The sequence below is a fragment of the Notolepis coatsorum genome, assembly GCF_963971535.1.
Source record: "Notolepis coatsorum genome assembly, chromosome: 4".
In the NCBI taxonomy this organism is placed as follows: Eukaryota; Metazoa; Chordata; class Actinopteri; order Aulopiformes; family Paralepididae; genus Notolepis; species Notolepis coatsorum.
In genome coordinates, this window is record NC_140168.1 from 94,050,490 (window position 1) to 94,069,082 (window position 18,593).

General features: G+C 43.3%; 1 protein-coding gene across 1 annotated transcript in view; it reads right to left on the reverse strand.

The window, feature by feature from the left end:
- Positions 1-18,295, reverse strand: part of galnt12 (UDP-N-acetyl-alpha-D-galactosamine:polypeptide N-acetylgalactosaminyltransferase 12) — a 145,161-nt gene extending 126,866 nt beyond the window's left edge. Inside the window, exon 1 of the mRNA XM_084313234.1 lies at positions 17,369-18,295. Coding sequence (XP_084169360.1) covers positions 17,369-17,754 — 386 coding nt within the window. The 5' untranslated portion in view covers positions 17,755-18,295. The remainder of the gene's footprint in view (positions 1-17,368) is intronic.
- Positions 18,296-18,593: the final 298 nt, after the last annotated feature.

The window sequence follows — 18,593 nt, forward strand, 5'->3', positions numbered from 1 at the left end:
ATTCCTATTTAGGAATTAACGTTTCATTTTTAGTATTGTACAATCTTACGAGATTTTTTTTAAACGGTATAGCATGACATTCCATTTAGGTAATTGTACATGTATTAGTCATGTTTAACTAGTTTAACCTATTTTCTAGATGGCACAAACAAGCAAACAGAAGACTGCTCACTACAGACAGCGGGTCAATGCAGACCCTACAGCAAGAGCCGACTATCTTGCCAGGAAAAGAGAAGGTAAAAAAGACTATAGGTAGGGAACATGCAGTATATTTTTCTCTGGTGTATTTCAAACTGTCATGTTAGTAGGATTAGGAATGACCTTTTCTGTAATATCTTGATATGTAATTTAGCCCACCAGAATCAGTATCACATTATACACCATTGTTTCAGCTACCAGAGAAGAAAACAACAGGGGAGAAGGCTGCATCCAGAGGTTACAGGGAGAAGGAAAAAGATGGAAAAGGTGATGCTGGACCTGACACCACCATCCATGGAGAACACTCCACCAGTTCTGGCTGGTGTGTAGAAGTAGAGAAGAGCAGCAGGGCAAGCTGTGGTGGATCCCCTACCTCTAAATGAGGATTTGAATCACTAACATTTACTTTGATTCTACAGTAGGTTTAACATCCCTTGACACCATAGGTTATATATTCAGCTCATGATCAACAGTGACATATTTCAACAATAAATGTTCAGTGGATTGCACTGTGCAACATCTCTATTATAATCTGATCAAAGTTTGTTTCGTGTTTGATATATCTTTGGGGAATGTTGACTGTAGGAGCCAAAGCTGTATTGTATGAATGTTTATATGTTTATTTTTATAACCTTACATTGAAACGACATTAGGAATATTGATTAGATTTAGATTCATTGAACCCGTCTTATTTGTCATAATAGAACATTCTAGAACATTTGTAATGTCACAGTATGATGTCATGACCGAACATTCTAGAACATTTGTGGTCACAGTATGATGTCATGATCGAACGTTCTGGAACATTTGTGATGTCACAGTATGATGTCATGACCGAACGTTCTAGAACATTTCTGATGTCACAGTAGGATGTCATGATCGAACGTTCTGGAACATTCGTGATGTCACCGTATGATGTCATAACCGAACATTAATAATTTAACTAAATGTAAAAAATATCAGTGTTTTGTTTTTTGGTGTGCTTCTTATTCTAGGTGTTCAGGTTGCCTGATTTGTTAAAACATGCACATGTACCTCAATTTGAAATGCCTGCAGTTTACCATGAGATAATATAAAAGGAACTAGGGATGGCACCAATCCGATACTCGGTATCGGTATTGGTCCGATACTGGCCAAATTCACAGGATTGGATATCGATCCGATACAGGCCGTAAAGCATGCAATCACGTGAACAGTAGTAGCGTGACAACAACGTTAGCATTAGCTAAACGTAAGTCAACTTGTTAGCAGCGCGCCGCAATCATGTCAGCTGTGTGGAGTTATTTTAAGCTCAAAGAAGAAAAAGGCAAAACAGCCTGTGGTGCAGGGCTGTACGCTAAGCTTTTTCACTAGGGGCACACTTGCCCCTAAATGAGAAATTTAGGGGCAAAAAATATTTTTTAGGGGCAAATTTTTAAATAACAATTTTACCATTATTAAAAAAATATGTTCCTCCTGCCTCATTACTGTGGTCCTTTTATTTAACATTTAAGTGCGTTTGTTTTCAGGTTTGTATCTTTTATAATGAACCAACTGAGAAAGTGTGTAAATCACTAATAGAACAAAAACAACAAACTGTGTGTGTGTGTGTGTGTGCGCGCGCTTGTGTAGTGCTCCTTGAATGAGATCACCACAACACACACACACCATTGCATTAATCAGGAGGACAAGAAACTCTGCTACATTTGTTTCACAATGAAAAGTGCTTTAGAAATCAAACGAATTATTATTGTAAATAACCCCATGAAAGGTTTATTATTTGTATGGGTAATTACCTGCTTCATATTTGTGATGTTACTGGTTTCAGTGTGTGCCTAAAGTGATCAATGTGTTGGGCCGTTTATAGAGATCTATGCCAATTAATGTTTATGTATATCCGGGACTTTTTTTTAATAAAGCGCTGACATGGCTGACATCATACCTCAATGACCGCTCCTACCAAGTGTCATGGAGAGGGACTCTGTCGGCCACCCGCCCCCTCCGGACGGGTGTCCCCCAGGGCTCGGTCCTAGAACCCCTTCTCTTCTCCCTCTACACTAAATCACTGGGTAACATTATCACGTCTCATGGCTTCTCATATCATTGTTATGCCGATGATACTCAACTCTTCCTCTCCTTCCCTCCCTCAGATATCCAGGTCTCTGAGCGGATCTCGGCCTGTCTGTCCGACATCTCCGCCTGGATGACGACCAACCACCTCAAACTGAACCTAAGCAAAACAGAATTGCTCCACCTGCCGGCCAAATCCTCCCCCCTGACCGACCTCTCCATCACAGTCGAGAATGCAGCTGTGACCGCGTCCCCGACCGCCAAGAACCTTGGTGTTGTCCTCGACGACCAGTTGAACTTCTCTGCTCACATCGCAGCGACAACCAGAACCTGCAGATTCCTCCTGAGCAACGTCAGAAGGATACGCCCCTTCCTGACAAAAGAAGCCACCCAACTCCTCGTCCAATCAACAGTCATCTCCCGCCTCGACTACTGCAACGCACTGCTAGCTGGCCTCCCGGCCACTGCCACCAAGCCTCTTCAACTCATTCAAAACGCAGCGGCCCGCCTGATCTCAAACCTACCGAAGTCGGCCCATGTCACCCCACTTCTTAGGGACCTGCACTGGCTCCCCATTGCTGCACGTATCCGCTTCAAGGCCCTCAACCTAGCATACCGTGCGGCAAAGGGAACCGCTCCCGCCTACCTCCGGTCAATGGTCTCTAACTACACACCCTCAAGACCCCTACGCTCTGCATCTTCTGGCCGCCTCAGATCTACTCCTATCCAAGCTCCCGGAGGGTCATCAAAGAGAAGCCGCCTATTCTCAGTCCTTGCCCCACAATGGTGGAATGAACTACCCATCCCAGTTAGGACAGCCGAATCCCGTCCAATCTTTCGCCGTCGACTAAAGACTCACTTCTTCAACCATTATCTGAAATGATAAAAAAAAAAAAAAAAAAAAAATCTAACCCCGACTAACCTTACTGTCATGCACTTGTCCTAATAAACTAACCTACACTGTAACACGCAACACTTTGATGAACATTGTTACTCAGCTGATAGAGTTATACCCTTCTTGCTGTCTTGTCGCACAGAACTTGTAAGTCGCTTTGGATAAAAGCGTCAGCTAAATGACTAAATGTAAATGTAATAAGAATTGAGAGGTATTTGTATATGTGACCTTTATTTTGAAAACAGTGTTGCGACGCAACCTTATTTACATTTGCGCTTTTGACAGTGAAATGTTCAGTCCAACTTAGCTGGAAGGAAAGACTAATCAAAAAGGTTTAATTGACCCGTATGAGGCTCTTACGGTAGGACTTTGATTGTTTATAGAAGTGGAATGTAATACTATGCTAAACGAGAAATAAGTGATTTTACCAGCAGTAAAGTTGCAAGCTACTTTCATTTCATATACGGGGAGCCGTGACAATTATTAGTATTATCTTATTTGCATATTGTCTCATTATTAGATGGATAGATAGGTTGATATTTTATAAATTTAAGTAGACAGTATTTCACGTCCTAATAGTGGGCTACTACTACTCACCTAAATGCATGGCTGAACCTGAACGTTAGAAGTGTCCGTGTCCCCGTCAATCAATCATCACATCATCACGTCAATCATCATCATCTTATCATCTCTCCACATCGGACGTGGTTGTCATAAGATGGACTGATATCCACTCCGTTGTTCTTGCAGAGCAAAATTTGCGTCTTAAATGTATTGAACGGAGGTGCTTCTTTGGCGATGCAATAGCCCATATTGAAAGGAAGAGAGGCCACATTCAGTTTCGTTTTGCTAGGAATTATGGGATTTGGTGTTGGATGTATAGACTACGCAGATAGGGACATGGTCTTTAATCGCACGATAGACTACAAGTACCAAGTATATAGCGTGACCCAGATTCACTCCACACGCAAATCTTTTTTTTCACTCAGGCTATCTGTGATCGCAGTAAGTTCATTCATTGCCGACAGATTCTTTCATAGCACCACATTGTGTCGCACTGTACAGCCTTGATTGTAGGCTAATGTTTTTTTTAAAGTTTATCCAATTTGTATGGATTAATTTAGGAGTGAAATGCGAATGAAGCAGGGTTGAAATCACAACTCGCAACGTTGCTCCCAAATAATATTTCCAACTCGCAACGGCCAAATTAAGGGGCAATTTGCGACGAGATCATCGCAGTGTACAGCCCTGTGGTGTTATGCTAATGTGTGTGCATTAATACGACACAGAGTACAGGCCACCGTACTGGGGTCACAGACAGGTACGCAGGGCAGAGTAGACTAAGAGCAGATAATAACGGACCTGTATGGTGGAGCTAACAGAATGAAGACACACACAAACAAATACAGAGGACTCGCATGTATACTTGTGGAATAACACGACACAGCCAAGTGTAATATCTGCGACGCAAGTATTTCTAGGGGTGGCAGCAACACTGGAAACTTCAACACCACACAACACTTGCAGATTAATCATGGAAAGGGAGTATGCCGAGTTCATATGTGCAACGAATGCCAAGAGGAAAAGTTTTGTCGCAGCAGCTAACATAGCTGGAAACCACTCAGAAGCGAGAGAAACTCTCTGCAGACAGTAACAAAGCAAAGCTGAAGAAAACCGAGAAAATAACCACATTTATTGTGCTGGACGACCAGCCCCTTTCCGTTGTTGAAATTGTAGGTTTCCGACGATTAGCCTCGCTTCATGTTGCCAAACCGTCATTATCTCTGACACGGCTATCTCAAATAAGTACAATGTTGTGTTTCTTTTTCAAATGTAGCCAAGAGTAAAGACCCTAACCCTATCAAAACAGCAGTCAAAGTGTATATTTTCAGCACTAGACGCGAGGACAGGAAGCCGTCATGAAATCGCTGTAGTCTTATTAACGTATTAACTAAATAATTTGAACAAAATAAAAAGCAGCAGCACTATTGCATAACTGAGTCATGTGTGGTATGTATTTCTTCCTTTAGGGGAGTTTTTGATGTTTTATAGATGGCTAGGTTAAACACAGGTACTCGAGGCTGTGATATCAGTATCGGACATGAATAAGTGGTATCGTGCCATCCCTAAAAGAAACTGATACAACTGTGTTGTAGTTGTTTAGCGTTGATTTCATCCATGCAACTATGTTGGTGGTTATTGTTTATTGACTATAAAACTGTGTTGGTGTTTAATTTTTATTCCATACATACAACTCTGTTTACCTTTTATTATTGATTTAAATTGTTAATCCCTGTCCAATGTGACTACCATCACAAAAGTGATGCTACTTAACTCTCCTTCTTGCTCATACATTGACAAAACCAATGATGATATGAGGACATGAAAATGGACATTTGTGAAATGTTCAAGTTCCTGAAGCATGTAATGTGTATTGCACTTTAACTTTTTGAATGTTTAATGTTTTTAACATTTGTGATATTTGAATGTTCCTGACGAAGCTTGTAACCTACCGTGCCAAATGATTGACGGAGCTAGAGCCCCGGGAGTCGGTGTTGTATTTGTACAACACTGTGTACTTCGGCGCACACCTCACATATATCGGCATGTAACTCGAGAACCGCTGAACGGATTGTGTCACCTGAAATGGCTATCGACAGGCAACAAATAGGGCTTTAATTCGATATATATATTGTATTAAAAATAAATATATGCACACATTTTTGTTGACCACTTGAAAAGATTGTAATAAAAACATTGTTCAGTTTTCTTTTGTCTGAACTGCATTGTGTAACATTTTAAATAGACTTTTAACTACTCATCATTTGGGGCGACCATTTGTCATGCGGGGTAACCAATGATTGTCAATAACTGTACTAAATTCAAAATAGAATATCCATCAGTTTTGGCTCAAATATTAATCACTGGTATACTATGCTTAACACTTTGGCTGCCTAAGGTATATTCATGATATACCATAGATTGCCAGCGCTATTTGTCTATGGAGAAAGTCCCCTTCTTTTCAGGGCTATAACTTTTTAAATTCTATTGCTACATTGCCATTATTAGGGTCCATTCAAAGTCCTATATGTATTGTTCATTGTGTAGCAACGTTAAACTTTTTCATTCACATATTCATAGTAAAAAAAAAAATGTATCCACTTTTTCTCCCATTTTTCTATATTTTCTCCCATCCCAATTTCGTATCATCCAATTCAACCCTCCCCTGTCACGAACGCTGTTTCTTGCCTCCCACAAGCCGGCTGCAATGTGGACTAAGTCATACATAGCACAAGTCCCCTCCGGTACTTGAGGTAACAGCAGTCGCATCTTTTCACCTGCGCAGCTCGATCTCTCAGTGTCGAGGAGTAACGCGTGGGAGGCTCACGCTGCCCCCGACACTTCCTGATTCTACTGCGCAGGCGCACCAACCGACTTGTAGGAGTCGCTTGTTCACAACGTTCGATCCCCACCCTTCAGTTTTCCCTCCCCGTAATACGGCCAATGTGTATTACTGCGGACGACCAGCTAAACTGAAAACAATGTGGAGAGCTGGATTCGAACACGCAAATCCTAGCGTCTCCACACTGGTGGCGAGTGCCTTGCCCACTACACCACCTAGCCGCCCATATTCATAGTAAATTATGGTCTAATGTATAAGTATGTTTTCATCTCTTTCTGCAGCTTTCTCCAGAACGTGATATATAGCCCCAAATGCATTATATTGATGATGAAATACAGTTTGATGGCAATCAGCGTGATATAAAAAATTCCAACTAGACATACTTCTAGAAGTTACTACACGTCATCTGATGTTGACCGGATGGGCGAGGGGGCGTTTATAATTCCGTGGGCAGCGTTATACCAATCATCTAATGTGGGTCAAATGTTGATAATAGCAGTTAGTATCGAAGACGGTAACGTTACACGCTGAAACTCACCCCAGTCTCCGCGCGCCGTTGGGCGATCATCGTAGAGTAGAAATCTTATCATTATGGGATATATTTTTACCCGGTCCATCTCCAGCTTGTATAATGGTATATACGTCCAAATCATGTTGTTTATCGAGTTATTGCCAATCGATCACTGTGTAGCGTGACGAGCCAGAGTCCCATGACCTATAGCGAGCGCCCGGAAGTACTACGGACGTCTAGCACAACCTCTATGGCACATCCTGTTTGGCGATTGCGCCGATCGGCCACCAGATGGCGCTCCTGAACCGCCAGAAAGCTCAGTGGGTCCTGCTGGTGGATCTCAGGCCAGCGGAGGGGACATATGAATCCGATCGCAGATTTTTGAAATATTGATATAAGGACGACGTAACGCGTCCTCCGGCAACTTTAGCATGGCCAGCAAAGACGTCTAAAGACGGTTCCCGGCACCCAAAGTGTTAAGTGGATACTATCTGTACACATTTTAAATCAGTTTTATGGGTTTTAGAGCAAATATGGGTATTGTAACTGCATTACGAGGGAGCCACTGCCATTATAGAATAAACTTGTGAAATCATGGTTTACAAAAAATTAAAGGGCACACAAGCCTGTCTTTCTTAAGATGTATATTTAATTACTGATACCCGTTAAAATATTAGTAATGTTAAGGAAATATATTAATTTTGAGATAAATTACGGTCACCCCAAATTACTTTTATTAAGGCCATGTCCTATTAATTCAACTTTAACCCTATGGTCGCCAAAAACGGCGTACCACGTCTTTCCCCGCCATGCTCATTCTGCCAAAGACGCCGTACCACGTCTTTGATATCAATATTTCAAAAATCTGATCGAAATCATATTTCTCCCCCGGAGACTTGAGATCTACTGTTGATCCCCTCTCAACTCTCCAACGGTTCAAGAGCGCCATCTGGTGGCCGATCGGCGGATTGCCCAAAGCGGAAACAGGAAATGGAAGCTGGTGCTCATTCCAATTCGGTCCGATCACTCGGTAATAGTCCCAGGACTCGAGCTAGACACAACGGATAGCAATCCGTTACCAATAACTCGATAAACAACATGATTTGGACGTATATACTATTATACAACCTGGAAATGGATCGCATATTTCTACATCACATAATAGGAATATTTCTGTTCCACGCTCATCGCCCAACGCTATGAGGAAGCTACGGTAAGATTCAGCGTTATTTTTTAACGTGTTCGATACTAACTGCTCTAATGATCATATCACCCACACTAGATGAATCATCTAACGTTGGCCACGGAATTATAAACGACCCCCCCCCCCCCCCATCCGGTCAACATCAGATGATCAGTAGTAACTTCTAGAAGCACGTCCATTTGAATTTTTTTATCTCGCGCAGATTCCTATCAAACTGTATTTGATCATCAATATAATGCATTTGGGGCTATAAATCACGTTCTGGAGAAAGCTGCAGAAAACGATAAAAACATACTTATACTTTAGACCGTATTTTAGTATGAATATGTGAATGAAAAAGTATAACGTTGCTACATCCTGAACAATAAATACTTGATGTTGAATGGGCCATAGTAATGTCAATTTAGCAATACAATTTAAAAAGTTATAGCCCTGCAAAGAAGGGGAACTTCTCCATAGACAAATAGAGCTGGCGGAGGATGGTATATTAAGAATATAAGCCTGGTGACCAAAGGGTTAAAAACACTAAAATCTCTTAATTTGGGTTTTTTAATGTATACACTACATTCCAAATGTTTGAAAAATGGCCAAATATATCCTTTTTTGTATTTTAAAATTGGTCTATTGAAAAGTCTTATCCGTCAATGACCTACTTCCAAACCAAGTAATCTACTAGGCTACTTCCAAACCAAGTCATCTACTGTACCAGGCTACTTCCAAACCAAGTCATCTACTCCTGTACCAGGCTACTTCCAAACCAAGTCATCTACTGTACCAGGCTACTTCCAAACCAAGTCATCTACTGTACCAGGCTACTTCCAAACCAAGTCATCTACTTGTCATCCCCCACAGCAGCACCAGACACAGACGGACAACAATACGGACAGCCCCCCCCCCCCCTCTTCACGGGACAACGACCCTGAGCAAAGGATCACCCACCCGGAATACACAGAGCCCCCCCCCCTCCTCACAGACGAAGAAAGTTACCTGGAACTCGACGACATCTATACCACAGCAAATAAAAACGGACTACACATTTTTCACCTGAATATAAAACAGCATAAAACATAAGCTGGATGAAATAAGAAACCCGTTTATGAGCGGTAAGGTAGACATAATATGCTTTACTGAAACTAAACTTGACTCATCTGTAACAGACCCTGAAATAGAGTTGGAGAACTATACTATAGTCTGTAATGACAGAAACAAGTATGGAGGTGGTGTTTGTATGTACATTCATAAGGACACCAAATTCATAAACCGTACTGACCATCATGAGACAATTGAAACCGTATGGGTGGAAATTCTATTTGAAAGGGCTAAATCTGTTCTAGTCGGCACAATCTACAGACCGCCAGATCAAACTGGCTTTTATGATACTCTGGATGTGTGCTTAGCTGGAGCTGAGGATGCTGAAAAGATTCTTATTGGGTATTGGAACACGGATATGCAACAAAAAGATGCACCCGTCTTCAAATCCTTCAATAGGTTTTGTGATCTGCACGGCCTCAGCCAGCTAATCACCCAACCCACAAGGGTATGTGAATCAACTCAGACTACCATTGACCTCATCCTGACCTCTGACAAGTCCAAGATCTCCAATAAAGGGGTTATAGCATCCCGCGGGTTAAGTGATCATTATATGATATTCTGTACCCGCAAAAAGCTAAAGCAAAAGGCTGGCTGTCACAAAAGTCACATCTAGAGACCTCAAAACCTACTTGAGCGAGGCCTTTATTTAACCTTGAACTGGAGAGTCTGGACTGGTCAGATGAACTCAATGGTACACTGGTTGAAGAAACCTGGCTTGGCTTCAAAACCAAATTTTCATCAATACTAAACAACATGGCCCCCCTAAGAACCACCCGGGTAAAAAATCGCGCTGAGCCATGGATGATTGATTGATTGATTGATTGATTGAAAACTTTATTAACAGATTGCAGAATGGGTACAATACAGTACAGCTCAATACACACAATTGTTAAGGGGATGCAGACCAGAGAAAGACTTTCGTCTTGTTTACATCAGGGTCCCCCATTTTCAATTCATCAGGACATATATGACATACATGATACAGATATTCAGTACTGCTACATCTATACATTTATGACATACCAGATTTGCAAATACAGTACTGTTTGTGATACAGAAGGAGTCAAGAAAAGGGAGTATATACATTTGACGTAGAAACTGTACATTGGAAAAGGTTGAGTGGGGTTGTGTGGGGGGGGTTGGGTACATTGGGATATTGTCAACCATACTGGGTAATTTACATTGGAGGTGGTTGGGGGGGGGGAGAAACACTGTATAAACAAGCAAAACTGTACATTGAGGGGGGGGGGACACTGTACAAACAAGCAAAATTGTACATTGGACTATTGACAAAACCATACGAGGTAAATGACTGTACATTGGAGGGGGTTGGGTTAGGACATTTACAGGGGCCAGTTTTGAATTGCAGTCTCCCGTAGGTGTCCCTTGAGAGTGGTTTTGAAAGTGGGTAGTGATCCACATTCCTTTACAGCTTTGGGTAGGGCGTTCCACATTGATGTGGCATAATTGCGAAACGTGTTTAGTCCCTTATTTGAGCCGAATCTGGGTTTAACATGATTTGTGGCGCTCCCTCTGGTGTTGTGATCGTGGTATTCACTGACCTTTGGGAAGTATTTTGACATGTACATGGGTACCTTGGTCGTGTAGTGTATCTTGTAGACCAGGCCCATTGCAAGTTGCTGTACTCTGTCGTCTACTCTAAGCCATCCTAGGTTGTCAAAGTGGGCAGGGGTGAGGTGGGTTCTAGGAGTAAGGTCAAGCAGTAGTCTGACCAGTTTGTTTTGAGATGTTTGTAATTTTGTTTTTAGCGCCTTTGAGGTGCTTTGGTACCATGAGGTGCAAGCATAGTCGTAGTACCCTTGAATGAGTGCTCCTGCCAGAGTCTTCAGGGTATTCTTGTTTACCAGAGAGGAGATCCGGTACAAGAATCGAGTTCGTTGGTTGACTTTTTTTATTACACTGGATGCCATTTTGTCACAGGAGAGATTAGCCTCTAGGATGGAACCCAGGTAGGTAATTTCATCTTTCCTTGTGACAATATTGTCACCCACTGTAACTGAGAAGTCGTCGGTCTTGCTGAGTTAGTTATTTGAACCGAAGAGAATGGACTCTGTTTTGCCCATGTGTAATGATAGTTTGTTATCCGCGAGCCATATGCAGATTTTGCCTAGTTCCGAGCTGAGGGTTTTTTCAACCTGTAACTTGTTCTTGTGCACTCCGAAATACAGGCCGCTATGAAAACCAGAGACAAAAAATGCTCAGAGTTTCGTAAAAGTCAGTCAAAGCTTACCAAAAGCACGAGCAGTGAACTCCAAGACCACGTGACTGAACTCAAACTAGAAAGAAACAGACTAAGAAATGACGTAAACTCCATGATCAAAACTGCTAAAAAAAATTCATCAATGACCAAACTGAGGAAAACAAAAATAAACCATGTGAACTTTGGAAATTACTCAACAATCAACTAGGCTGCAGTAAAAAACTTAAAACCAGGTTCTCAAACATAAACATAAACATAAAGACGGACAACACGCTCATCACAGACAAGCTGGATGTAGCCAATTACACTTTCTTCACAAACATAGCCACAACACTGGTAAACAAACTACCCTCCCACTCAGGGCAGTATGGGGTAGAACACATAGTAGCATACTACAAGAACCTAGGCGTCCACAAAGACGACTTCAAACTGGAAATGGTAACTACAGATGAGGTACTCAAAAAACTGAGCGCCCAGGGAGCTCCAGTAGCTCACCACGTACCGCGAGTGCTATTTCAGCGCCGTGGACAACCGCGCTCGCGCGGATCTGGGGCTGAGCGAGTTTGAATCCCGGACTGCAGCCGTGCCTTTCCCAGAGTGTCTTCCCCCCCATCTGAACCCTTTCAGCCTGCTTCTGTCGGTTGAACTTGACCAAGTATAAATGCGATAAACGTATAAAAGAGCCAGGGAAATGGCCAAAGTTTAAAAAAAAAAAAAAAACTGAGCGCCCTCCAACCGAACAAGGCCACTGGCCATGACAACATCCCCTCCAAATTCCTCAGAGACTCAGCAGCCGCCATCACCCCAGTCATCACACATAATAAACCTCTCCATAAAACAGGGACACGTCCCCAAGGACTTCAAAATTGCGAGAGTAACACCCCTGCACAAAAAGGGCAGCAAATTAGACCCAGGCAACTACCGCCCTGTTTCTATCCTTACATCCATCTCGAAAGTCATGGAAAAAATAGTATACGAACAGATCGAAAAGTACCTCGCGGAAAAAAATCTAATCTACGAATTCCAATCTGGCTTCAGAACATCCCACTCCACTGACACATGCCTTCTCTATTTGAACGACCACATCAAACAAGAGGTGGACGCGGGCAAATACTGCGGCATGGTCATGCTGGACCTACAAAAGGCCTTCGACACTGTCAATCACTCCATTCTGATTGACAAGCTAAAAGCAATTGGTTTTGATAGTCTATCGGTGAGCTGGATACAATCCTACCTGGAGGGGAGAGAACAGATGGTGGAGGTAAACGGTACCCTATCCCCCCCCCCCCCTCACAGTGAGCTGTGGTGTTCCACAAGGAAGCATACTAGGACTGCTACTATTCCTAATTTATGCAAATGACATGTCGTCAGCGTGTGACTGCAACTTGTTCCTGTTTGCGGACGACTCAGCCCTGCTGGTCTCTGACAAGAACAAGTTACAGGTTGAAAAAGCCCTCAGCTCGGAACTAGGCAAAATCTGCACGCTGATAAAAACGCTGATAACAAACTATCATTACTGTAACTAAGGGGTACAATTCCCTGACTGTATTGATAAGTATGGTATCATTAAACCACTACCGCTTTATGTACTTTAACTACTGGCCACACAGTACATGATATAGATATGATGAACACTTTCCCACCATGAAACCAAGTCCACACAAATGTATCCGTCGAATCTTTAATATATAGCAAAGGGTATATACAACGTTCACGTAATGACATTTATGATTTGAATGCACTTGTAAGGCAAATGAGTATTCGTAGGCAAATCAACATTGAATGTCCAATCTCTGGTTACGCAGGAAGCAAGTATACAACCTGGTTCTTTAGGGAACTATAGCGATGGTACTTAATGATTATAGCTGGATACACTAAAGGGGGTCCCGCTGGTTGTAAGTCAGTAGGGGGGGGGGGGGGGGTTAGGAGAGCCGCTGGCGATATCCCATCTGGCCAACGATTTCTTGGGAGAATTCAGAGTGCTGAACACGGTGCCCACAGAACCTTGGTCCACAGATGAATACCGTTGGGCCCTCTTGTAGACGGTAGCTGCCGGTCCACAACGAAGAGACGTGAGGCGACCTCACTCGGGTTAGAGCGCCGTCTCACCTGGACTCCTCTCGGGGGTAGTTCCAACACTTACCAGTGTTGGCTGTTATCCATGGCATAATCAAAGCACCCAAAGCAAGTAGATAATCCAAGCCGTGTAGGGCTCGCCGTCGTCCGGGTAAGGTAATCCAATGTGCAGGTCCACGCGTCCTTGCCCAGAACTCCTCGGATGAAAGCACCACAAGTGGTCTGCCCAGCCTGGTTAAGACTCTAGATAACGCGAGGAAACGATGGGGGTACTGCTCACTTTATAACTCTAACCGAACGATGCACCATACATAATAGACTATTATTAACTTAATAGAAATACGTCCCACTCGACGGTATAGTGCCAAACTATGACAATTCAACTATTAATCCACACGATGTCTCAATGCCATTCTGAGGCCAAGTTGACCATACTGCACCACACGTGTATCGTGGGTGAGGCTTAACGTCTTGCCACTAGGTTGGAGGGTAAAGAACTAAGGGCTAAGGGAAGTTCTACTTTACTTGCGCCATATATATATGCGCTGGGAACAAATAGTACCATTCGTATTTCGGCAGACGTATTCCTACGCGGAACCGGGGCTAGTAACGACATGTTCGTCGGCACGATTGAACTTGAACCAAGGGGCTTGGCTGCTGGCGCCAGGTTCTTGTCCAATGAATGAATGAATGAATGAAAACTTTATTTAACAGATTGCAGAATGGGTACAATACAGTACGGCTCAATACATACAATTGTTAAGGGGATGCAGACCTGAGAAAGACGTTTGTCTTGTTTCCATCAGGGTCCCCCATTTTCAATTCATGAGAGAATGAAACTATTATGGGCTGTTAGTAGACTAAAGGGATATTCAGTGTATATGTACAAGGAATATACAAGGGATATCAAACGATATACGAATACTATTAAATATATATCCATAAATAAATATATATATTCGGTTTAATCTGATCCTTCACAACAATTACACTTGGGCAAAACAGAGTCCATTCTCTTCGGTTCAAATAACAAACTCAGCAAGACCGACGGCTTCTCGGTTACAGTGGGTGACAATATTGTCACAAGGAAAGATGAAATTACCTACCTGGGTTCCATCCTAGAGGCTAATCTTTCCTGTGACAAAATGGCATCCAATGTAATAAAAAAAGTCAACCAACAAACTCGATTCTTGTACCGGATCTCCTCTCTGGTAAACAAGAATACCCTGAAGACTCTGGCAGGAGCACTCATTCAAGGGTACTACGACTATGCTTGCACCTCATGGTACCAAAGCACCTCAAAAGGCACTAAAAAACTAATTACAAACATCTCAAAACAAGCTAGTCAGACTACTGCTTGACCCGACTCCTAGAACCCACCTCACCCCTGCCCACTTTGACAACCTAGGATGGCTTAGAGTAGATGACAGAGTACAGCAACTTGCAATGGGCCTGGTCTACAAGATAAACTACGCGACCAAGGTACCCATGTACATGTCAAAATACTTCCCAAAGGTCAGTGAATACCACGATCACAACACCAGAGGGAGCTCCACAAATCATGTTAAACCCAGATTCGGCTCAAACAAGGGTTTATGTTGCTCAAACAACATAAACACGTTTCGCAATTATGCCACATCAATGTGGAACGCCCTACCCAAAGCTGTAAAGGAATGTGAATCACTACCCACTTTCAAAAACACTCTCAAAAAACACCTACGGGAGACTGCAATTCAAAACTGGCCCCTACAAATGTCCTAACCCAGTTGTACAGTAAATGACCAAGTATGGCTTTGTCAGTATTCCAATGTACAGTGTACAGTGTCCCAACCCCCCCCCCCCCTCCAATGTACAGCCCCCACCCACCCACCCAACCTCCTCCAATGTACAGTTTCTACGTCAAATGTATATACACTCTTTTTCTGGACACTTTTGTATCACAAACAGTACTGTATTTGCAAATCTGATATGTCATAAATGTATAGATGTAGCAGTACTGTCTATCTGTATGTCATGTATGTCATATATGTTATGATGAATTGAAAATGGGGGACCCTGAATAGTTTAACTGTGGTACCATAGATGCACAACATTAAGTTAGATCCATATATCTACTAGGGATGCACCGAAATTTCGGTGGCCGAAAACTTTCGGCCGAAAATTGCCAAAAATTGCCTTTCGGCTTTTGGCCGAAAGAGTTTTTTCACCGAAAATATGTCACCGAAACAGAAACAACCTGTAACCTAACGCGTGTTGTTGTGATGATGTTGCGCTGTTTCTATGTAAACTCTGCGCGCAACGCCTCCAATAAATGCGTCTTTAACATGCTTTTATATCCTTATTTACTATATGCCCGTCGCAGTTAACCACTGAGTGATCTAATATGCATATTATTCAGAGCGAGAGGGGGGGGGATTGTGTTTCTCACATTGACGCTGTCTGTCTGTCGCGCGTCTACTGTGCCGAGTCAAGCGAGCACATTCAGCTGGGGACTAGAAAGGTGTGCTCAGTAGAGCACAGATGTCCGCTGCGCAGCCAGAGAAAAGATGGAATTAATGTACTGTATGCATTCAGAAGTGCTGAATAAATGTTTTATGGACCCATAATAGTGATTATTTATTATTTTAAGTTAAGTTTTGCCATAATCATATATTTCTCCATAATCATAATGTTCCACAACATTGGTAAAAAAAATCTATTCTATGAATCATTTTCGGCCTTCGGTTTTCGGCCAACTGTTTTCTATTTTCGGTATCGGTTTCGGCCAAGAATTTCCCATTCGGTGCATCCCTAATATCTACTCCATGCTGTTGCACAAAACCCCAATACAGCAAAAAGCTCACATAATGGAAGAATGAGATAGAGCCAAGCACTCTATATGAATTGAAAATGGGGGACCCTGATGGAAACAAGACGAAAGTCTTTCTCTGGTCTGCATCCCCGTGTGTCCCCTACCCACCCCCCCCCCCCCCCCCCCCCCCCCCCCCACCTCCAATGTACAGCCCTCACCACACCCATCCAACCTCCTCCAATGTACAGTTTCTACGCCAAATGTATATACACTCCTTTTCTGGACACTTTTGTATCACAAACAGTACTGTATTTGCAAATCTGATATGTCATAAATGTATAGATGTAGCAGTACTGTCTATCTGTATGTCATGTATGTCATATATGTTATGATGAATTGAAAATGGGGGACCCTGATGTAAACAAGACGAAAGTCTTTCTCTGGTCTGTATCCTCTTAACAATTGTATGTATTGAGCTGTACTGTACTGTACCCATTCTGCAATCTGTTAATAAACTTTTCAATCAATTCAATCAATCAATCAACAATTGCATGTATTGAGCTGTACTGTACTGTACCCATTCTGCAATCTGTTAATAAACCTTTCAATCAATCAATCTGTACCAGGCTACTTCCAAACCAAGTCATTCTACTGTACCAGGCTACTTCCAAACCAAGTCATTGATTGATTGATTGATTGATTGATTGATTGATTGAAAACTGTATTTAACAGATTGCAGAATGGGTACAGTACAGCTCAATACACACAATTGTTAAGGGGATGCAGACCAGAGAAAGATTTTCGTCTTGTTTACATCAGGGTCCCCCATCTACTGTATCTCTACTGTACCAGGCTACTTCCAAACCAAGTCATCTATTCTACTGTACACCAGGCTACTTCCAAACCAAACTGGGCTATGGTTACTCACAGTGGGTTCCATCGCTCCGGCAGCCTGCGGTGCAGAGACACCTTATCGCTGACATAGGTGTTGATCTGGTGCTTCTTGATGCCCTCCTCCTCCTCCCTCCTCTCGTCTCCGCTCAGGTTCAGCAGCTTGACCGCCTTCCCCAGTTCCCCCGGCGCGTCCGCGTCCAGCGGGGGCTTCTGGTACACGGGCTTGCTGAGCCGCTGCTGCTCGTCCCCCCCGTCCTCCTCCTCCCCCCGGTCCCCAGGGGCCTCTCTGCGACCAGGCACACCCACCGTGTCTCCGGGGTTGTTATTATTATGTCGGAGGAGGATTAAATAGCCCAACAGAGTGGCCCCGACGAGGAAGAGGAGCAACTTGGGTCGGGCTCTTCTCGAGCACAGTGCCATCTTGGGCTCTTTTTTTTTGGTGTTGCCTTTTGACCACTTCCTCCCTCCCTCACATAATAGTTCTAACGGCACCTTTATTCATGAAACCCTCGTTCCCACAGAGTCGTCCCCGAAAAACAGCTTTGGCTTTTTTAGCGAAACTACTTCACGAACGTCTGGCATTATTCTTCCCCGTTACGATGTTATTAAAAAAAAACAAAAAAAGTATCATTGGAAAAAGTTCGGTGTAGTTTAGTAGAGAGAGGGGTTGCCCGCCGCGCCGCAGCCCTGAAGAGAAGAATGCGCTGACTGTAGTTCTTCTGTCTTGACCCGCGACACACCTCCTCCCTCCCCGCTGCCCGGGGGCAGAGACACGGGAGAGGGATTTGCCAGCTCGGGTTAGTTAGTTATCTGCTCTCACAGCAGGATTAGCAGCAGCAGCGACACTAGGTAAGTAGGGAGACATCCAGGTAAATCACACATCCAACAGGCGTCATATTGTTGGACAATACATTTCGCGCTGCTGGCCCTTTAAATCCTCGCCGCGCTACATTGTAGCCGTTTTCTTTATCGCCATGTTGACAGACAGCGGTGGATACATTGTAGCAGCTACCGTTAGTTAGTTAGCCTCGCGCTCGTTGGACTTGAGTTGAAGTTCAATGGCAGTGGAGGAGGAGGCGGGGCCGTGTGGGGGGGGCGTGGTCGCGGGGGGGGGGGCAGTGGAGGCGGGGCCGCGTGGGCAATCTGTATCCGCCGTCACGAGACACTTCGAATACAAACACGGACCACGCGCCACTTGTAAACAAACACTCTTCACACAATGATGAACGAATATGAAAAACGTATGGAGCATTTATTGT